Source organism: Meles meles, chromosome 11, assembly GCF_922984935.1.
Source record: "Meles meles chromosome 11, mMelMel3.1 paternal haplotype, whole genome shotgun sequence".
In the NCBI taxonomy this organism is placed as follows: Eukaryota; Metazoa; Chordata; class Mammalia; order Carnivora; family Mustelidae; genus Meles; species Meles meles.
Genome location: NC_060076.1, coordinates 7573636 through 7594435, shown reverse-complemented (window position 1 = coordinate 7594435; position 20800 = coordinate 7573636). Strand labels below are relative to the sequence as shown.

General features: G+C 57.7%; 3 protein-coding genes across 3 annotated transcripts; 2 read left to right on the top strand and 1 right to left on the bottom strand.

Moving 5' to 3' along the window:
- The first annotated feature begins 747 nt into the window (after window positions 1-747).
- On the top strand, window positions 748-6797 carry CFAP157 (cilia and flagella associated protein 157). The gene is made up of 9 exons (XM_046023334.1): window positions 748-1364; window positions 2811-3082; window positions 3796-3949; window positions 4372-4639; window positions 5026-5156; window positions 5384-5534; window positions 5904-6070; window positions 6225-6411; window positions 6712-6797. Exons 1-9 carry the CDS (start codon window positions 1192-1194, stop codon window positions 6781-6783), a joined length of 1575 nt encoding a protein of 524 aa, XP_045879290.1. The 5' UTR covers window positions 748-1191; the 3' UTR covers window positions 6784-6797.
- An 11-nt stretch (window positions 6798-6808) lies between these two features.
- PTRH1 (peptidyl-tRNA hydrolase 1 homolog) lies at window positions 6809-8564 on the bottom strand. Its single transcript, XM_046023332.1, has 5 exons — window positions 8423-8564; window positions 7850-8069; window positions 7483-7582; window positions 7259-7304; window positions 6809-7161 (listed from the first exon to the last, which is right to left on the bottom strand). The coding sequence occupies exons 1-5, from the start codon at window positions 8528-8530 to the stop codon at window positions 6955-6957; spliced, it is 681 nt and encodes a 226-aa protein (XP_045879288.1). The 5' UTR covers window positions 8531-8564; the 3' UTR covers window positions 6809-6954.
- Window positions 8565-8566: 2 nt separating this feature from the next.
- TTC16 (tetratricopeptide repeat domain 16) lies at window positions 8567-20798 on the top strand. The gene is made up of 14 exons (XM_046023333.1): window positions 8567-9030; window positions 9747-9919; window positions 10257-10347; window positions 10506-10649; window positions 11465-11565; window positions 11660-11789; window positions 13836-14050; window positions 14686-14930; window positions 15228-15369; window positions 16765-16930; window positions 17371-17520; window positions 17682-17840; window positions 19325-19412; window positions 19790-20798. The coding sequence occupies exons 1-14, from the start codon at window positions 9013-9015 to the stop codon at window positions 20788-20790; spliced, it is 2823 nt and encodes a 940-aa protein (XP_045879289.1). The 5' UTR covers window positions 8567-9012; the 3' UTR covers window positions 20791-20798.
- Window positions 20799-20800: the final 2 nt, after the last annotated feature.

Sequence of the window (20800 nt, the reverse complement as noted above, 5' to 3'; positions counted from 1 at the left end):
TGCACTTTACGTACAAGGTCACCGTCAGTCCTCAGCCTGGTCTCCCCATTTTACAGCTCAGGTCAGGCTGCTGGCCCAAGGTCACGCTGGATAGAAGAAACTGGCTAAACTTGAGCCCACTCTTTACCAACCACTGCTTCAACCTGCCTCACTGTCAAGAACAAACACCCACTGCCTGTGTTTCTGGCCCGTCCCTGTTCCCCTGCATCCATTGCAAGGATCCCACTGTTCACCACCTCCATGCGGAAGTGACACTCAGCTTCCCCTTGTCCAGCCAACAGGCTTTCAGGGTAGAGCTGCAGCTATCTTGCTAAGTGCTGAGCTCCAGGACAACAGGGATGAAGAGCACCTGGCCACCGCCCCAGGGAGTGCCTGGGCTCTTCTAAGCACTGGGTGGACAGCAGGCATACAGGCATAGCTGGCTGGGGCGAGGGCTGGGAGATGGAGCGCGGTGGGGCCGGTCGGTGCCTAGGTGGGGCTCAGTTGCAAGTCAGCGCATCCGACAGTGGGACACCTACCACCTATCCCGCTGCCCCAGAATGCTGCCACCCCAGGCCAAAGCCTACAGTGGGCCTTTGTTTGCCCGGGTCAGCATGGGGCAGATGAAGCACTTCTACCAAGCCTTGTGGGAAACGGAGCCAGTCTCTGGACAGGGATGTCCTGGGACTCCAGCTTAGAAGCCTCTGATATAGAGCACCTCTTAGCCTACTGCCTCCCCACCATGCTTTGGGTGAAGTGAGAAAACGATTTGCTGTGTAGCTAGATCATCAAAGAATTAACGAGCTGGTCTCAGAGGGCTCAGGGGAGAAGCTCATTGGCCTGGGAATCGGCTTCTAGTTCTGAGAAAGTCCCCTTTCTCTGACCGGCAGGGTGGTGGGTTCTAGGGCTCACCCACTGTAACATTTCCACCTGGGGGAAGGTGAGGTGGCCCCAGAGCCCCAAGAAGTGCCCCAAGAGCCTAGCATCCTGATCTTTGAGATGCCATGGCCTGGGACACCCTGGCCTAGGGCCTCTGTGGCGGTTGGCCTTGGAGGGGAAGGCTGGTTGCTAGTGCCCAGTCTGGCCAGGAAGAGGGCAGGGTCCCTTTAAGCTCTGCCTCACTCCCTCAGTTTGTTGCTACGTATGTGACCAACTTCCTTAGCAACCACCTGGCTTCTTAAAGGGGCCCTGGGGCAGTGGTTGCCACCAGCCATGGCTCCCAAAAAGAAGATAACCAAGGGGGCCAAGGAGCCCGAGGTCAAGAAGAAGAAAGGTGGCAAGAAGGATGCCAGCATAGCCAACAAGCCCATGGAAATGACTTTAGGCGAGGAGAACCGAGAGTTCTACCACATCCAGATCCGAGACCTGGAGGACAGGCTGGCCCGGTGGGTAGAGGGTCAGGGAGGCTGGTCCTGCTGGGTTAGAAGCCCTGCTCAGAGCTGACCAAGGGGCATGCTCACTCAGGGGCCTGTGTTTGGCTTCCCATGGGATGTCTAGACCCCACCCCACCCCCAGCCCCAGCCTGTTTTCTCATAAGTAACATTAAGAGGCTTCATAATTTGGCCCCACCCTGTCTCAGCTCCCAGAGTCCTGGGGTCCTAATGCTGACTGGCAACCCTACCCCAGGCAAGCAGCACTCCCCCTGCCTCACTCCGGCCCTGCGGGATCATGTGCTGTATAAAAGGACAGCGTTCAATCAGTGGGATGAACTGAAAATGGCAGCCCCCTGGCAGGTGGGTGGATCTGGTGTCCTTTCTTCCACCAGCTCTCCCACTCCCACCATGCCCGTGCGGATTCCCTGCGCTGCGTGCCCCACTGACCTACCCACCTGCCGAGCCACGCTGGCTTTTTCACGCTGGGCCCATCTCCCTGAATGTAAATGAGGAGGGTTTTCTCCCCGTGACTGTGTGACATAGACGGTAGTGTGTGCGGGAGGCGTCTCTAATTTCTGAGACATGCACATTTGCCCATTTTTCTCATTTTAAAACTAGTTTCCTCTAAGTTCTGATGCACCAGCCTGGTCTCAGGGTGACCCTTAAAAGACAAACCCTTTTAGTGACCACTAGGCGGCAGTTTTTCCCCAGGTGATGCTGCAGGCACAGCGAATGTTGAGCCCTTGTTGAGCCCTTCTTACGTGCCAGGTGGGTCCTGCGCTGGCGCTTACTGTGTCCTTGAAACAGTCCCATGAGAGGTCCTGACATCATCCCCATTCTACAGGTGGAGGGACTGAGACTCAGGGAAAGAAGTCACTCCCCGAAGGAGGTGCCGGGATGGGACCCCTGGCCCTTCTGACCTCCCCCCAGCAAGCTGCTTCCTCACTCCACAAAGCAGGCCATTCAGCTCTGTGTCGCCCAATGCCCTGTATGCAGGAGCCCTTCGAAAGATGTTGGTTGAGTAAATAATGAAGTAAAACATCTTCCCAAAGAACTTCTACAAATTATACCATTGGAAACTAGTAAATCAATTATATGATACTCTTAAGAATTCACAAGTTTCCCTCAAGCTGAGACACCAGATGGAATGTGTTTGGGGATAATGCATTTGGAAGACAGTTATTAGGTGCTTACGGTTTGCCAACCCCACTGTCGGGCCCCAAGAATAGAGGTGAAGGAGGTCAGGGGTCTGTCAAGTGAAGACAGATACAACCTCAGGTCTTGACTGCCCCCCAGAACAAGGGCCCACTGACAGGAGGGCGCCAAAAAGAGGGTCACGAATGTGGCTCGGGTCCACGAAGGCTCCACTGAGGAGGCTCACCAGGGTTCACTCGGTGAATGAGGGTAGGGAAGACAGCTTGCCCACTCCCCTGGATCTCTGCCCCGCCCCCACGCCAGGTACCAGCGGAAGTGGGATGAGCTGGCAGTTCAGGAGAAGCTGTTCCGCCAGGAGTTTGAGCAGCTGGCCAACAACAAGAAGGAGATCGTGGCCTTCCTCAAGCGCACACTCAACCAGCGCGTGGATGAGATCACTGACCTCAATGAGCAGCTCCAGAGCCTGCAGCTGGCCAAGGATATGGAGAAGGACGCCTTTGAGGCACAGCTAGCCCAGGTGCGCCATGAGTTCCAGGAGACCAAGGACCAGCTCACCACGGAGAACAGCATCCTTGGTGAGAGGGGCACTGGCAGGAGAGTCTGGGAGCCCACACCGCAGGGGAGGGAACCCAATGCTCTTGCCCTTGGGGCTCTAATCCCAGCTCTGCCGTTGACTCTATGGCCTTAGGCAAGCACTTCTCTTTGACCTTCCGTTTTCTCATCTGGGAAATGGGTATAATACATCTACCTTGAGTAACAGCAGCTATGTGCTGCTTCTTCCCACACACCATCTTCTCTAATTGTCCCAGTCATCGCCCAAGACAGGAAATACTAGCACCCAGTTTGTAGGTGAGGAAGAACCTCATGAAGTTAAGTGTCTTGTCCAAGGTCACCCAGCTGGCAAGCACTGTTTTGAGGATTAAGGACAACATTAGTGCCTGGCCCAGAGAAGGTGTAGTGGCTTCAGTGGCTGTAGTCACTGTCACTTTCCAGAAAACAGAAGTCAAGGGAGGCCTTTCCAAGGAGGTGGAAACTAAATGAGCCTTCATAAGATTAGTGGCAGGGAAGAGGGGGGCATTCCAGATGAAGACCATGCACATGGGCAGGACTGGGCATGGCATTTTGTAGGCGCAGGGGTCCAGCCCCACTGGATTGGGAAGCATACGGAGGGCAAGAGGATGTGGAGGAAGTGGGGAGGGAGGGGCACTGCTCAAGGCCATCACTGCCTTGCCGGGGCCCTGCCCTCCCGAGGTGGCCCCTCACTGGCATGTGCCCTGTGGTGGGGCAGGGGGGAAGCTGGCAGCTCTGGAAGAGTTCCGGCTGCAGAAAGAGAAACTCACAGAAAAGTTTGCAACCCTGGAGGACCAGCTACGGAAGCAGGAGTGTGACTACAAGGATTACGTGTACAACCTAGAGAAGAAGTCTGTGCTGGACAAGGACAGGTGGGCAGTTTGGGTGCTGGGGCGAAGCACAGTTCAGTCCTCAGGCCTCCGACAGCCTCCGCTTCGAATTGCACTAGCTCAGGGACTCCCCAGCCTGGCTGGTGATTTACAGAGGGCGGGAGAAAACAGATAAGCTCCCAGCTCTGGTCCTTACACCGGCACTCCTGAATCCTTGAGACTTCCTTTTGGCACTTTCTGTGACTTAAATTATATTTGCTTAATAGGTAATAATATATCAATATGGTTTCAAAACGCCAGAGGTAGAAAGGGTCTACAGTGAAAAGCCTCCTGCCTGGAGCCCCATTCCTCCTGGGAAACAGAGCATAGTGGTGGCCCTAAAAACTCTGGGGAACCCCACCTGGGAGGGCGGTGCCTGTGCCCACTCTGCCTGATGCCCCCTCCTTCCTATTCATACTGCCTAGACTGAGGAAGGAGATCATCCAGCGCGTGAACCTGGTGGCCACCGAGTTCCGCAAGGTGGCCACTAACCAGATGTGGGACACGACAAAGCGGGCCATCATAGAGAACAACACGGTCACCCTGCAGCTGTCCAAGATATCCCAGCAAGGCATGCAGCTGCTGCAGGAGAATGAGCAGCTCAAGGGCACCCAGGACAAGCTGTGCAAACAGCTGGATCTGTTGGAGAACACCCAGAAGGCCATGGCCAGGCATAGTAGAGGCCACCATAAGGTGTGCCTGCCAAGCCCTCATCACAGGGCATTTGGCACATAAAGTAGGAGGGAACCCTAGGGGTGCTGCTTCAGGGCAAACACAGCCTGGCAGGTCAGAGCCAAGTCATAAGGGAGGCAGCAGTGAGGGGACAGGGTCCTTTGTGGGGGCTCCTGGGCGCACCTCTGCTTTTTCTTTATTTGGTCTAAAGCCCCCATAACTCACTGAAGTGGAACCCACCCCTGGGCAGGCGGGGGCTTTGACCAGACATGGTGCTGGGCCCCGAGGACCATGACTGACTTCTCTGTACAACGGGGTGAGCTCTGCTTGAGTCCAGAGCCGGGGGAGTGGGGCTGGCTGAGGGCCCACGGTGGGCCCAGGGTATGGCCACCTGCCTGCACCTGCAGATCATCCTCATGCTGACCGAGAAGTGCCTTGAGCAGCAGCAGAGCATGGCGGAGGCTGAGCAGCTGCGCCTCCAGCTGAGCCAACTGGAGCAGAGCCTCAGGCAGCTGCAGCAGGACCACCAGGCCCTGAGGTGGGGCCCAGAGAGGGGCGAGCAGTGAGAGCAAGGATGGGGCGGGGGAGGTAGGGGTTGGAACTTGAGCCCATCCTTTTTGGGCCACATGACATGACACAGGCCAGTGGCTTCCCGTTTCTCGAGGGGTCCTGAGACTAAGGCCTGGGGCTGGAGGAGGGGCCCCTGTGGGCTAGAAACTGCCCAGCACAGGGAGGGGGCTGACTCATCCCCGGTCCTGGGTCCAGGAGTCAGAGAGACCAGCTCAGCTTGCAGCTGGAGAGGCAGCAGGCTAAAGCACAACAGCTACAGCAGGAGCTGACTGAAGAGCAGAAGGTTCGGGCAAGTCTGGAGACAGCCCTGGCCCATGCCACCTTCTTCCTACAGGACATTCTACAGGTGAAAGGAAGTGGGTAAATGTCAGGGGCGGAGGGAGTGGGCCAACGGCAGACACTGCCTGGAGATAACGGGGACACCAGGAGATGGCCAGGCCAGGGCCAGAGGCCCCACCTTTCCCCTGAGAGACTCGTGGCAAGTTTGTCCTTTCCTGATCCTGCACTCCAAAGACCCCTCAAAGGCCTCAAAGTTGCTGGAGTCTCTCTCTGAGGCCCTGGAAGGCCTCGTGCTTCAGGCTTCCCATCTGGAGAATGGGTGTCCCACCACAGCCACGGTACACTTGGAGAAAACAGGCACCGGGGCTGGAGTTTCCCAGGGGGGTGTTGGGGCCACTCTGGGCCTGATCCCCATGGGCTCACCCCCCACTGGCAGATGCGGCCTGACGAGGAGGACGGCGACTCTGATGTAGTGTTCCAGCTACAGCGCAAGGAGATGCTGCAGCAGCTGCTGACCATGCTCAGCTCGACCATGGTCCTAAGTCCCCAGCTGGCTGTGTGTCCCCGCAGGGAGAGCAAGCCCCATGGCCCACCCAAGAAGAGGTGAGTGACCCTGAACGACTTCAGAGGAGGCAGCTGTGGGAACCTTTCCAAGGGCTCCTCTCGGCTGACCCTGGGCCACCAGAAACCTGGCTCCCCAAAGCCTTTCTGAACCTCATATGCAATGGAGGTGGTGATGCCAGCCCCCTCTCCACAGCCAGCCCAGCACCCAGCCACCCAAGATGGGGTCTCTGCCTTGGCAGCTATCCAGCATCACACCCTACCAGCCGGGGGACCTGGGCCTGGTGCCACGACGGGCCCACATCCCACCCAACCCTGAGGACCTCAGGCTGCTCTCACACACCACCCGTGTGGGAACCTTCCACGTGCACAGCTGCCCTGAGGTGAGAGTGCCGGGGCCCCAGGGGCGGCAAGATAGCAGCCAGCCCGAGGTACAGATCAGAGCTCTGCCACAGTGCCGCTGTATGGCCTGGGGGTTATGCCTAGCTCTCTAGGCCTTCATTTCCCCACCTGTCAAATGGGCCAAAGAAAAGTGGGGCAAGGCTGCAGTGGGCTAAAGCATGCCCACACATCGCCTGGGAAGGGGGCTTGCTGGACCCTGTTGGTGCCGCCTCCACTGGCAGGGGAAGGGTGGGACCTGCCTGAGGAGGCCTCAGCTTCAAGCCACATCTTTCATCTTACAGATCCACACCTCTGGCTCTCCAAAAAGGTTCAAAAAGTTTAGTCTTCCTGAAGTTTCTCTACTTTCTAAGTAAGACACAGAGAGATGACCAACCCCTATTCCAGAAGTGGGCCACTGTGGCCACAGTCTCCTCTTTAATTAACAGGCAGCCGGGGGCAGCGCAGAGAAGAGTTCTATAAAAAGTGGATACCACAAAGTTGGCATGGCACCTCTGTGAACGTGGTTGGGGGTGTGGGCACGGTGGTCAGGCAGGCACGTGTCCAGTGATGGCAAAGCCTGACGGGGGGCCCTGGCTTCGCTCACGGATGTGGTCCAGGAGCAGGTCGGCAGCTCGCTCCAGCAATGGAGGCAGCAGCTCCTGTTCAGCGGCGGAGAAACAGCCCAGCACGTGGGCCTGCACCATGTCAGGGTGTGTCGGGCGCCCGATGCCCACCCGCAGCCTCGGCATTGCCTGTGGGGTCAGAGGGGCCCAGAGAGCTTTGATAAGAAGAGTCGGTGGCCCCGTGCTGGCCCACCAGACCCAGTGCAGGACAGAGGGGTGGACTCACACTGGAGTTGAGACAGGCAATGCAGGAACGGACTCCGTTGTGGCCCCTTCAAAGGGATATGGAAGGGGCAATTAGTGCTTCCCTGGATCAGCACCCTTCACCCCTCCCAGCCCCGGCTGGGGTCAGAGCACCCCTATTCCCTGCCAAGACGGGGATCGGCACTGGTACCCCACTTGCAACTGGGGGACTCCTCCCTAGCCCACCCTGACCTGCTGAGGCCTCACCTGGAGCTTCCCCCAAGCTTCAGAGCCAGTTTCCCCAGGGGCTTGTCCAGTTCATCGTGCACCAGGTAGACCTCCTCAGCAGTCAGCCCAAACAGCTCGGCTGCGCGCAGACAACAGGGGCCCTGGTTACCGCCCATCAGCCCACAGGGGTGCTCCCCATTCACAGCTCTCATGCGGCGGGACCGCAATTAACCCCATTTCACATATAAAGCTCCTGAGAGTCCCACAAGTACCCAAGGCCACATGCAGCAGCTGGAGTTCAACAGGCACCTGGAGGGAAACGGATCCGCCGCCGCCCAGAACCCCTCCTCTGGCCTCTGCGCCCCCCCCCCGCCCCAGCCGGCCGCTTCGGGTGCCCTCAACTCACCCGCCCGGGCCACGCTGCGCCCGTTGAGGTTCATGAGGCGCCGCGGCCGAAGCAGGATGAGCTGGGCATCCCCCAGCGAGGCCAGGGCGAGGTCGGCGGCGCAGTGCCGGTCGCGCGCCCAGCCGTCCGCCACTCCCAGCCGCTGCGCCAGCTGCCCCAGCACCGCCAAGCCCACGCTGTGCCGCGTGCGGGGCAGTCCAGGGTTCCCCAGGCCGGCCACCTGCGGGCGGCACCCGGGAAACTGAGGCCCGACCTCTCCCGCCACCCTCTACCTCACAGCGCCCCCTAGGACCCACGCCAGAGAAAGGAAAATGGGAGGGTAGGGTAGAGTGGCGAAGGGGCGCGAAGAAGGGGGCCCAGAACCCCCGGGGACTCCGGAAGCCTGAGGACCCCGCCAGCTGAGCGGTCAGGGCAGTGTTCCCGGGAGTTTAGGGCCCGTCAGAATACTGGACCCATTTTCCAGATAAGAAAATCGAGACAAGGAATTTAGGGAATGTTGTCTGGAGACAACGGCAGAACATCAGCTAGTTAGGGCTCAGGCGCCCCTACGCCGCCGCCCCCCACGCCACTCACCAGCCAGCGCTTCCCGGGGGGCCGGGGTTCCAAAACGCCCAGGCTGAAGGACCGCCTCATGGCCCGCCTCAGCCCCAGCGTCGCTCTCAAGAGGCCGAGAAGCGGCATGCTGCCCTTATTCACGTCCTCGGCCCCGCCCCCTGACGTCCTCAGCCCTCGACCAATCGCGGTGGCCAACTGTCCCCAGCGTCCAATCCCGGGCGAGCCTCGGGCCGCCGGGCTTCTAAGGAGCGGAAGTGGCGGGGCGGTGGCCTTGACCGGCGCCTCAGCTGGTTCCGCGGTGCCGCCTCACCGCGTTCTTGTGGGGTTTGCTGTGAACTCGCGGAGCCCTTGTATGACCTCCGGGTCGGGAGGAGGGAGCCTTGTTGTGGCCCTTGCTGTGGCCCTGCCTCGCTGCGGAAACCTGACGAGTCCTCTCCCTGACGTAGCCTCAGCCTCCCCGGCGGATAAGTCCGCTAACCTCCTTGCGGCTCTAACAAGCCGTGGATCCCGGAGGCGTGGGCTGAGGGGGCGGAGCCTGTGAGCGTCCGGGAGTTGGTTCCTAGCAACGTGGGGAGTGGGCGTCCGGAGGCTCTCCCGGAGCGGAGCTCATGACAAACTCCGCAGAGGTGCGGGAGAGGGTCGGGAGAGAAGAGGCCGAGTTCGCAGGAGAGGTGTTAAGTACAGGAGAGGCAGCATAAGTTGTGCAATTCAGGAAAGCCCTGGCCGCCGCGCCGAGAAGTGAGGGCTTGAGGCGTGTGAGCGGCTGGGGAGGTTGGAGAGTGGGCCGGAGCCGGCCTCCCGGCAGAAAGGGCAGCGGCCCAGACGAGAGGATGCGAGAAGAGAAGGGATCTAAGATCTTTAGGAAGTAGGACAGACAGGACACGAGGACTGATGGGGTGTAGGTGACTGGCTGAAAAGGCGGGGAAGCCTGGGGCAGAAGTCGGGTGAGATGTTCAATTTGCCCTACTGGGCGTGAGGGTCCCACAGGATAGGCAAAGGGCTGCAGGACCTCCTGGGCCTGAGCTGGAGACATTAGAGTTTTGGGGTGTTTGGGGAGTTTGGGAGCTAGAGGTGGAGCTGAGGGGGACCAGATGGAGAGCAGAGTGCAGTGTGAGGGTAAGAACTCTGGCCCCTGACCTTGACCCCAGGAGAGGGAGAGAGGCAGGACTGGAGAGAGAGAAGTTGGCACATCCCAAAGGGGAATGGGACTGGGACTGCCACCAGTAACCAAATTGTGCCTCCTGCCAGCCCTGGTCCATCCTGTAAAACACCTCTGAGGAGTGTGTAAGGGGGGCGGGGTCATCTCTGAGGCCTGCCCCAGCTTGCTGTCCCTTGGTTCTAGGATGCTCTGGAGCTTGACCCAGCTCCATCAAAGCCCATCTCAAAGCCATGGGTGTTTCCAGTCCCAAAGGGAACCCTACAGCGGATCTTTGGGAGCAGCCAGGTGTTCCAGAACTTGGATGTTGTAAAACCGAAGATCACGGGATTAACAGTGCCCCTCAAAGTCAGGGAGTAGTGAGTGACTGATTGCCTTGTCCCCGGGTCCCAGGTTCCGGTCCTGCACAGCCAGTGGCGTGCTCTACAGCCTTGGGTCAGTCACTCTCCCTCTCTGGGCTTCAGTAAATTCAACTGTATAATAGGGCTCTTCCACCTCAGCGTATGCAAGGCTGCAGGCCTGTATGAGGTCCAAGACTACCAGGCTCCTCTCCCTAGATCTCTGTCTGCCGGCCCCACCCTGTCTCTCCCCCTACATCTCCCCTCCTCCCGACCTGCTCCAGTGACCACAGCTGTACGTCCTGGGCTGGTCAAAGCCCGCGCCAGCCCCCCTGCCTGTACCCCCCGCCCCCCACAGCTACCACCAAGGCCTGCAGTGCTTGGAGAAAGAGGACTGGGAGATGGCTGTGCTCTTCTTTTCCCGCGCCCTCCACCTGGACTCCGAGCTGGTGAGGGGGTGGGTATGGGCGGTTGCTGACACTTTGTGCTCACTATCCTGCCTGCCAGCCTCCTCCTCTCGGGGCCACCAAGTCCCTTCTGGTCGTTGAGCATCAGCCCTCAGCAGACGGTGGAGAAGGGACAGCAGCCTGGGTCCACTCTTCCCCAGGTAGACTTCTACGCTTTACGAGCTGAGGCCTACATCCAGCTCTGTGACTTCTCCTCGGCCGCCCAGAACCTGCGAAGGGCCTACTCCTTCCAGCCGGAGAACTCCAAGTACCTGGAGCGGCTTACCTTGGTCCTTTACCTGCAGGTGCCTGGAGCTGCTGCAGGCCTACCCATGGCGCCCGTCCCACACCCAAGCTCTCCTTGGCTCCTTCCAGCTGTGGGGGTTTTCCTTGCTCCTGGGACCAGCTCTGTCTCTCTAGGGACCTTCTTGTCCCTGTGTCTGCATCTTGTACCTCCTGCCCGTCTCATGACCCCTCCCACCTCCACAGGTGGTTTAGCACCAGGGCTGGATAAAGTTCTGCAGCATTGCCCAAGAGAACTTTCTGCAGGGATGATAGTGGTCTGCTCGGCACTGTCCAATCTGGTAGCCGTTAGCCACGTGGAACTGCCGAGCCCTTGAAATGTAGTAAGTGTGAGTGAGGAACTGATTTTTAAATTTTATCTAATTAATTAATTTAAATTTGTACAGCCACGTGAAGTGAGTGGCTGCTGTGCCGGGCCACACAAACGTAGCATCTAGAGGACCTAAGCACTAAAAAGGCAATAGCATCCCCCTTTTACAAGTCAGAATAAAAATATCAATCCACGAAATACCAACAAAGCCCAAAGTTTTCTGTTTCTCTACATTCCTGTTTCTAGATTGCCATCTTGCCAACTATAGAATGCTGTCTCTGCTGTCTCTCCCTTGCTCTGTATCTCTCTCTATCTCTGTCACCTTCTCTCCATCTCTCTATCTCTCTGTCTCTGTGTCTCTGTCCACTGAAGTTTCTCCCAGATCTAAAGGGCTGTGTCACTGGCTCTTGTCTCTCTCCCTTCCCACCCCTGTAGGTGCCCCCTGTAGCTAGCGGGTGCGGCTGGGCCAGAGTCACAAGCAGAAGGGACTGTCCCCTGTGTCCCCAGGGCCAGTGCCTGTTTGAGCAATGTGCCTTCCAGGAAGCCCTGAGAGTCTTCTCACAAGCCTCTGCGCTCCAGCCCGGGAAAGTCAGCTTCCGTTACCGATGGTAAGTGCTGGATGCAGCCGTGTTCTCCCTGCAGCCTCTTCCTGCCGCTCTTGCCTGACAGACACTATGGAGTGTCTTTGCCCTCTGTCCTCAGCATGGCCTGTCTCCTGGCCCTTGAACAGTATCAGGACTGCCTCTCACTCGTCACCAAAGAGGTAAAGCTTGGTACAACCAATGCCGATGTCTTCATCCTCCGAGCCAGGCTCTACAACTTCTTCCAGAAGGTAGAGTGGGGAGGGCGGGTCAGGGGTGGCCCTCCCCCTGTGTGGGTGCCCCCAGCATACCCTGAGATTAGCATACCCTGAGATTACTCCAGCTGCCTGCGTGGTGGGGACCTTTGCTGACCACCCAGCATGGTTGTCTGGCTATCACTCAGCTCTAGCTCCGTGTCAGGCCTGTGTCAGCCCCCAGAAGCCACAAGGTGAGAAACCTGGGCCATCCCTGTCCTTGTGGAAGTTAGAGCCCAAGGGAGACATCCTTGAGCAGATAATTGCACAGAGAATGATTTCACAGTGTGGGAAGCAGCACAGGGTAGGGGCACCCAAAGATCCTTTAGAGAAGGTGGCCCTTTGTCCTCCTTTCCTATCTCTCCTTATTTACCTCACTGTCTGGACTTAGAGCCAGACAGTACAGGGAACAGCTTGGGGACAAGGGAGTCTTGGGGTCACAAGAGAGAAGGGACTGCAGGTATAAGAGAACAGCAGCCAGGGTTTTGGGAACCTAGAAGGCCCCTGATTTCTTTCTGGGGGCAGCAGAAGCCTCAAAAGGGTGCTCCCTGGGGCAGTGGGCTTTAGAAAGATCCTTTGGCTGCCAGGGGGAGTCTGGCTGGAGGGGCAAGTCTGGAGGCCAGGAGCCTGGTGCCATCCAGCCAGAGAGGAGGGCAGAGACGAGGATGGCCATGAGGGTGACCAGAAAGGAGCCAGTCCCACAGTCCTTTGGGAGTCAGGAGCAAAGACAGATGGGGGAGGGCAGGGAAAGGGAGGGATCCAGAACAATGGTTGGTGTTCGGGCTTCACCTGGTGCACAGGAGCTGGGAAACTCTGGGGGATGAAGAGGTAAGTCGGTTCACATCAGTCACCAGGTGGTGCATCCTGGGGGTGGCTGAAAACCTGATCCTCCCTATACTGGGGGCTGGGCTTCTGGGCCCCCACAGTGAGTCAGTGACAGACTCTCCTTCCGAGGCAGGAGACTAGTAATTATTGATAATTGTTGGCTGTGGGAGTTCGGCCCCTCCTGTCACCTCAGCCCCTGTAATGCACAGGCACGTTCTAAGCACTTGACTCACACTTGTCTTTAAGACTTGAGGTAATTGTTTGAGTAGATATAACCCATTGTCCTCTTTTCTTTTTTTTTTTTTAAAGATTTTTTTTTTTTTTATGTGACATAGAAAGATCACAAGTAGGCAGAGAGGCAGGCAGAGAGAGAGAGAGAGAAGCAGGCTCCCTGCCGAGCAGAGAGCCCGATGCGGGACTCGATCCCAGGACCCTGAGATCATGACCTGAGCCGAAGGCAGTGGCTTAACCCACGCCACCCAGGCGCCTCCCATTGTCCTCTTTTCATGAGGAGATCGATCCAGAGGGCCTGGGTGACTTGCCCAAGGTCACACAACCAGTTCTCTGTGGTACCACCCTTGAACCCACCTACTCCAAAGCCCTGTCCTGAGCCTCTGCCATCTTCCCCCTCCTGACTTCCACCCACAGCTGGTGTCCACACTGTTTGTCCTGTTCGCCGTCCAACCCATTACCCTACAGGACGCAGGATGCTTGGTAAAACTGCTTGTTGACTGACTGATAGACTTGCTCACCCAGTGGAAGCTATTTGCCTGGGGATGTTTTCTGCTCAGGCCCAGGCCTGCCTCTGTTGTCAGAGTTGTCTTGGGCTTAAAGGTCAGGGGCGTTGGGGAGGGCCTGGGCATGGGATGATAGGGAGGATGTGACAGTCACCGTCAGAAGGACACACCCTTCCCCCACCTTGAGGGACCTTGGAAGAAGTCTTCAAAGGAGGAGGCCCCTGCAACACTGTCCTACAGCAGAAACCACCCAGGCTGACCTGGCTCTCCTGAGGTCGTGTCTGTAAAGGGACCAGCAAGGATGGGGGCTGGGATGGGATTTTCCCATAATGCTCCCTGCTGCTTTCATGAGGCGAAAATGTGGCACAGCAGTGCAGGGACATTGCGGGTGGGTGACGTGGTCTGGAGGTGTGCCTCTCCACGGGACAGGGCAGAGCTCTGCTTAGCCTGCCACCCTGATGCCATCCCTGGGCCCCTGCAGCCCAACCTCTGCTATCAAGACCTGCGCAGCGCCTTACTGTTGGACCCCAAGCACCCACAAGCCAAGGCGCTGCTCCAGATGATGGTGGACCAAGCCCAGCAGGCGCGTCAGGATGCCGGGATCCTGGCTGTGCAGGGCAAGCTGCAGCACGCCCTGCAGTGCATCAACCGTGCCATCGAGAACAACCCTCTGGACCCTGGCCTCTTCCTCTTCCGGTACTGTGTGGGCAGGTCCCCACCTTGGGTCCTGCTGTATGGTCTCAGAAGAGCTTCCCTGGGCCTCGGTATCCCCAAGTAGCCTCCAGTAATCTTTCCCTACTCCCCATCAGGGTCAAAGCCAGGGAGAGGTCTCACCTACTGTTGCCCTTGGAGGAGGGGGCAGGCAGCCACCTTTGTTCCCCTGGGAATCCCGGACCCTCAGGGCTACTGAGCAGTCACGCTGGGAGGCTCAGTCCGGCTCAGTGGGCAAGGCTTGGGTTTGAATCTACGACTTGCCCAGGACTTCTTATGTGATTTGGGGCCATTTAACATGCTTGAGTCTAGGTTTTCTCATATAAAAAGTGGGGCAAAACATCTGTCCCAGGTACAAAAAGGCCTTCATGTAGAGGTTGGCATGCACGCACCTCCTTCCTAAAAAGAAAGATGGAAGCTATTTTTGGGGTAAAGCAAAACCACCTGTGACCAGCAGGCTAGCCAAGTAGTAAATCCCGAGCCAGCCTCACACCCAAGCCAGCACAAGAAGATAGGACCCTCAGGCCACAGCCCAGGTCAGAAGGCCCAGAGTGGTCACCGTCCTGGCCAGCCGCCCCAGTGGGTGGGGGCGCCTTGGCCTTCATGTCCGTCCCCCACAGGGGCACCATGTACCGCCGGCTCCAGGAGTTTGATGCCGCTGTGGAGGACTTCCTGAAGGCTCTGGACATGATGAGCAAGAGCCAGGAGCGCGCCGTGCAGCAGGCCCAGCGGCAACTGCTGCTGACCTACAACGACTTCGCCGTGCACTGCTACCTGCAGGGCGCCTACCAGGAGGGCGTGCTGCTGCTCAACAAGGCCATCAAGGACGAGCAGCAGGAGAAGGGCCTCTACATCAACCGGGGTGGTGAGCGGGGGGGCTGCCTGTCCGCCCCCCCCCCCACCCAGGGCCTGGGCTGGGTCGGTGGGGGAGAGCCTCAGGGCCCTGGGGACACACTCTGCAAATGTTGCGTTAGACAAACTGAGTGTCTCTTCAAAACAGTCAGAACCAGGCTGGGAAAAGGTGCCCCGAGGCCTGGAAAACCTTGGCGGGTGCCCTCCACCCACCCACGGGAGTGGGAGTTGGGGAGTTCACAGCCACGGGGCTCGCTGGGCACAGGGGTCGGGGGCACGCTCAGCCCCTGCCTCCACCCCCGGGCCCTAGATTGCTTCTTCCAACTGGGCAACCTGTTCTTTGCGGAGGCCGACTACCAGCAAGCGCTGGCACTGAGCCCGCAGGATGAGGGCGCCAACCTGCGCATGGGGCTCCTGCAGGAGAAGATGGGCTTCTGCGAGCAGAGGGGCAGGTGCATGCTGGGGCTGGGGGTGGGGGTGGGGGTTGGCACGGAGCTGCCTGTTGGGACACCTGGGTCCCAGCTAGGTCTCCTAAACAATGGTTTTAGTTTTCAAGCTTTTGTGAAAAATTCTTCACTTTTTTCCTGAATATCATTATGGTCATTGCACTTTATAAAAAAAAAAAACTGAAGTGTCGGGTAATGGATAATTCAGAACCCAAATGTTCCTTCTAATAACTGTTTCCCAACACCAGCCCCACCACGGGTTGGGTAAAGATACCTCCAGATTGTTTCCTATACATATGTTTTTTTGGTTTTGTTTTTTTAAATATTTATTTATTTATTTGACAAACAGATCACAAGTAGGCAGAGAGAGGTTGGGGGGGCGGGAATGCAGGCTCCCTGCTGAGCAGAGAGCCCACTGCAGGGCTCCATCCTAGGACCCTGAGATCATGACCCGGGCTGAAGGCAGAGGTTTTAACCCACTGAGCCACTCAGGCACCCCATTTCCTATACATATGTTAACGATTACTATCATTTTACAAAAGTCAAGTCATGCTAAACTGTTCTTTGACTTTTTTTTTTTTTTTTACTTCCAATGTCATTATATATAGGACTACCTCATTCTCTCTTATTATTTGCCTAGTATTCCATTCTATGGAATGGAACTCATTTCTGTAGACAACTCTCTACTGATGACTAATTGGCTGTTTTCTGTTATTACACTATACCGAGCATGCAGGGCATACATTTTCACGCATTATACTAGTAATGCTGTAGTTAGGTTGCAGGAGCTAAACTGTTGTTAAAGGGTGTGAACATTTAACATTTTAAAACATAATAATATCCAGGGGCGCCCGGCTGGCTCAGTCAGTAGAGCACGCGTCTCTTGATCTCGGTCGTGAGTTCAAACCGCACACTGGGCTTAGAGCCCACTTAAATAAATAAAATCTTTAAAAAAATAATAAATTAACTCATTAAAACTTGCTGTTGCCGGCGTTCTTTGTAGGCTAGGAAACCGAGCTCACTGTCTGCCTTCTATGGGAAAATGTATTTCCCCTATGTACTGCATTCTTTTGTAATGGTTTTGCTACTCGGTAATTTGGGATTAAATTGTAGTCAAATTAATTTTCTCATTTTTAGCTGCTGGGTTTGTGAGATGCTCGAAAGGTCTTCCTTACTTAATAAGGATATTAAGAACGTTCGCTTTTACTGGGGTCTTGTACTAACATGAGCGTTGGGGCCCTTAAGAGTGCGGCTGGCAGAGGGAGAGCAGAGGGGCATGGTGGAGGTGGGGTAGCGGAGGCCAGCCTGATATCCCCCGAACTCCCCAGTGGGTGCCAGGAGCTGCCATTTCCCTCCCTGGGGCCCAGCACACAGCAGCTTGGGGCCCACTGTGTCCCGCAGGCAGTTCCATAAGGCGGAGAACCACTTCTCCATGGCCATCCAGCACAACCCCCAGAAGGCCCAGTACTACCTGTACCGTGCCCGGAGCCGGCAACTCCTGCAGAACATTTTGGGAGCCCGCCTGGACGTTGCCACCGTCCTGCTTCTCAACCCCAAGCAACCCAAGGTAGGTTCTTGCTGGGCCAGAAGGGCGGGCTCCAGGGAGGTCTGGTTTCCTAGCAAAACTATGAGCTGCCGATGCCAGGCAGTTAACCGTGCCAGGTTCCAGCTACTTCTGGTGTTGCTCGGGGTACCCCTCTTCAGCACCCCAGGAGATAGCTAACATCCCCCCCCCCCAATTTGCAGCTGAAGAGGGTAAGGCTCAAAGAAGTCCATATCCTTGCTCCAGGGCACAAGCTTCGAGGTCAGCCCCCCAGGTGTCCGAGTGCCCTCTCCCTAGTGGGCCTCTTCATAGGCTCCTCCTGGTTCTGGGGAGGTGGTCTGGTCCTCAAAAGTCAGACATTAGTAAACCCTTCCCACCTCCGCCCTGAGAAGGGCCCTGCGAGGGCAGGGCAGCAACACACCGTCTGTCCCCTGCCCTGGCCCACACCCGGCTCTTCCTGGCAGCTGCTCACCCTGATGGCCAGCCTCTTCCCGGGCATGTCGGTGGAGGACGTGCTCTGCAGCCAGGTGGCCCACCTGGCCAGGCTGCAGTTGGATCGCGTGTTGGAGAGAAGAGGCCTGCAGGCCGGCATCCCTCAAGGCATCATGGGGCAAGTTCCTCAAGTGGGGGCCACGGGCCGGGAGTGGGACATGGCTGGGCTTCAAGGCTCCTCCAGCCCCTGGTGCCTCCTCAGGGCCACTCTCCGGACCCTGGGGAGGGTGGGCTGAGCCGGGGGGGCTCACCCAGCCCTCTGGGGCTGTGGCTCGGCAGGCAGCTCAGGGAGCGGGAACTAGAGCGCCAGAAGGCACGGGCCCTGCAGTTCTGGTGGAAACCTTTTTTCGGGATCGCCGAAGAGCTTGAGGCCGCTCCCCAGACCCTGACAGGAGAGCCAGCAGGTGCAAAGGCAGCTGAGGCCCTCCACGAGGAGGAAGAGGTGAGTGGGCTATACACGCCGGGCCTGCAGCGCTAGAGGTCTGGGGTGGGGCGTGGCCTGAGCCAGGGCTGAGGGAGGCAGAGTGGCTGGAGGCTGGCCTCCGGGCCGGGTTCTGCCACCACTCGGCTGTGTGATTTGGGCTGGGGTCTTTCTGCTGTGAGGTAGGGATGCTATCAATAAGGGGAACCCTTGAGGGAGGGCACGGGGATGTGGGCCCCTTATGGAGAGGCCTCCCCACACCTTGCCACACTCACCTACATAAATTCTGTGTGCACTGGGCATTGGTGACAGGATTTTAATTCTTAAATCCGTCTCTAAGAACTTTTTATTGAATGTCACATAAATACAGAAAAGTACACAAATCATCAGTGATTGAGCTGATGAATTTTCACAAACTGAGCACACCCATGACACCTTTCCCTATGAAAGAACACACTCCCAGCTCCCCAGAGCCCCCTCATGCCCCCTGCTAGGCCCCGCCCTTAGCCCAGTGCACCCCCAAGGCTGTCCTGATCCCTGACATCACAACTGAACGTGCGCGTTCTTCACATCAGTGGACCAGTACGGTGTGCCCGCTTGTCTCGGACTCTCTTCGCTAAGCATGTTTGTGGGATGCATCTAAGTTAACTGCTTGTTCTCATCGCTGGTCGAGAATTCCATCCTACAAAAGTCCCACAGTCTGTCCGCTCAGCAGCTGACGGGACAGCAAGTACCTTTGTGTTCAAAGAAAACTTTACGAAAATGAAGTAGATGGGAGATCAACATCCCTTGCCATAAATGGAAGAGGCTAGCCCTAGAGTTGTCCAGTTCACACCGGAATACAAAAGTCTAAAACTTTGTGCCCCCGCTGAGGTCACTGTGAGCTCCTTCCCTTGGGGAGATGTGGAGCCGGCGTTGTCTGCTGGTTGCTGGGGCTCCGCCTGCCCACTCCCCGCACGCACACATCCCCCGCCTGCGGGCGTGAGTGGGCCAGAGGCCGCAGCCAGGAGCCCAGCCGTGGAGTCCCACAGGCCTGGACTCGAGCCCTGCTCCCCCACTTCTTACTTCACTGTTGTGTGCGGGCTGCTTAGGCTCCTGGAGTCTTGGTTCCTGGTCCAGGAAATGGTAAGAGCAGCAGCTCCCTCCTGGATGTGTGGGAGGACGAAACGGGGTAGGATGGTAAAAGCCTAGAAAGCTCAGTTCTTCACTAGCCATTCCCCAGGGTATGGCACTCTACAGTTCAGAGAGGACTGTAATTTGCATTTTGCAGATGGCAGAACTGAGACCCAAGCAGCCTCTTGAACGCTGCCGAAATTTCTCACAGTGCCCTGCCAGTCTAGTCTGACCACGCGCCTTCCTGTCCAGTCTTCACCTCTCCGTGTGCTGCCCAGCCCCAGCTGGGCCCCCTGAAGAGCTCTAAGCTGCCGGCCTTCCTTCCAGAGCTGAGCGGCTGACCCAGGAGGCCTCCCATGGCCAGCAATTTCCCCACCTCTCTTCTGCCCTAGGAAGAGAAGCAGGAGCCTGCAGCCGGCAGGGTGAGGTCCCTGTCCGAAAGCTACCTTGACCAGACCTCTTCAGGCTCCGTCTTCGGCTGTAAGTCCCCAGTGCTCCCACCAGGCCCAAGTAAGCCAAAGCAGCAGGGGAAGGCCAAGGTCAGGGGTCACAGACTCCTGGGCCTGCATGTGCATTTGGGCTCTGCTACTTCTAGTTCTGTGCCTGTAGAGAGGAGGACGTATCCTCACTTTGAAGGGGGCGTGGTGAGCCCTCAGTATCTCCCGCATATCCCACAGCCCTGGGCCACCTGCAGGGCTCGGGCTGCTGAGGAGCACTGGGATGGCTTTATCTGGCAGGCCTGCCCCTAGGCCATGCAAGGCCTCTGGGATACAGGCAAGGGTGAGGCCTACACCTCCTTTTCCTAGAGCTGTTCGGGAAGGGCAGCCTAACGGATGCTCTTGGCACGTCCTTCCCAGTCAGGACCGTGTCCACCTCAGAGACGTCTACTATTTGCAAGGAATACAGGAGCACCTCAGCCACTGCTGTGACATCCTCTGACTCCTCACTGCTGAGGACTCAATCCTCAGACCTCATGGAGAACAACAGGGAACACCTAAGCTTGAGTCACAGCCCCAGAAAAACCAAGGCCACCCAAGGCCAGAGCCAGAGCCCCAGCAGGACCAAAGTCACCCAGGGCCAGAGCCAGAGCCCCAGCAAGACAGAGTCCACCCAGGGCCATTGCCAGAGCCCCAGCAAGACAGAATCCACCCAGGGCCAGAGCTGGAGGCCCAGCAAGACAGAAGCCACCCAGGACAAGAGCCGGAGCCCCAGCAAGACCAAAGCTACCCAGGGCCACAGCCGGAGGCCCAGCAAGATGGAGGTTGCCCAGGGCCAGAGCCAGAGCCCCAGCAGGACCAAAGCTGCCCAGGGCCAGAGGTGGAGCCCCAGTAGGACCAAGACTGCCCAGGGCCAGAGCTGGAGGCCCAGCAGGATAAAGGCCGCCCAGGGCCAGGGCCGGAGCTCCAAAAGGACAAAGGTCACACAGGGCCAGAGCCAGAGTTCCAGCCAGACTGAACCCACCCAGGGCCAGAGCCGGAGGCCCAGCCAGACTGAGGCCAGCCCAAGCCCAAGACAAAAACCTAACAAGACCAAGGCCACTCGGGGCCAAAGGCAGAGGCTTAGGAAGATCAAGGCTGCCCATGGCCGGAGTGGGGGACTGATCCGAAGTTCTAGCAAGACCAAGGATTTCTATGATCCAAGTTGGAGCCCCAGCAACACTGAGGCCACTCAGGACCAATGCCAAAGGTCCAGCAAGACCACGGCTGCCCAGAGCTGGAGCCAGAACACAAGCCCAGGTTACAGCAAGCCCGAGGACACCTGGGGACTGAGCCCAAATCTCAGAAAACCCCAGACCAGGGGGCCTGAGCCAGAACCCCAGAAAAATCAAGACTGGCCCAGCAGTGACGCCGATCCCTGAAGGGGCCATT

Excerpts from the sequence above, each read along its gene's own strand:
- CFAP157 (XM_046023334.1), top strand. The coding sequence starts at position 1,192 with ATGGCTCCCAAAAAGAAGATAACCAAGGGGGCCAAGGAGCCCGAGGTC. Across the intron at positions 5,157-5,383 it reads CAGGACCACCAGGCCCTGAG|GAGTCAGAGAGACCAGCTCA; the intron begins GTGGGGCCCAGA and ends TCCTGGGTCCAG. Across the intron at positions 5,535-5,903 it reads TCCTACAGGACATTCTACAG|ATGCGGCCTGACGAGGAGGA; the intron begins GTGAAAGGAAGT and ends CCCCACTGGCAG.
- PTRH1 (XM_046023332.1), bottom strand. The coding sequence starts at position 8,530 with ATGCCGCTTCTCGGCCTCTTGAGAGCGACGCTGGGGCTGAGGCGGGCC. Across the intron at positions 8,070-8,422 it reads CCCCCGGGAAGCGCTGGCTG|GTGGCCGGCCTGGGGAACCC; the intron begins GTGAGTGGCGTG and ends TGCCGCCCGCAG. Across the intron at positions 7,583-7,849 it reads GCGCAGCGTGGCCCGGGCGG|CCGAGCTGTTTGGGCTGACT; the intron begins GTGAGTTGAGGG and ends GTCTGCGCGCAG.
- TTC16 (XM_046023333.1), top strand. Across the intron at positions 10,348-10,505 it reads TCCACCTGGACTCCGAGCTG|GTAGACTTCTACGCTTTACG; the intron begins GTGAGGGGGTGG and ends ACTCTTCCCCAG. Across the intron at positions 14,931-15,227 it reads CCTCTACATCAACCGGGGTG|ATTGCTTCTTCCAACTGGGC; the intron begins GTGAGCGGGGGG and ends CCCGGGCCCTAG.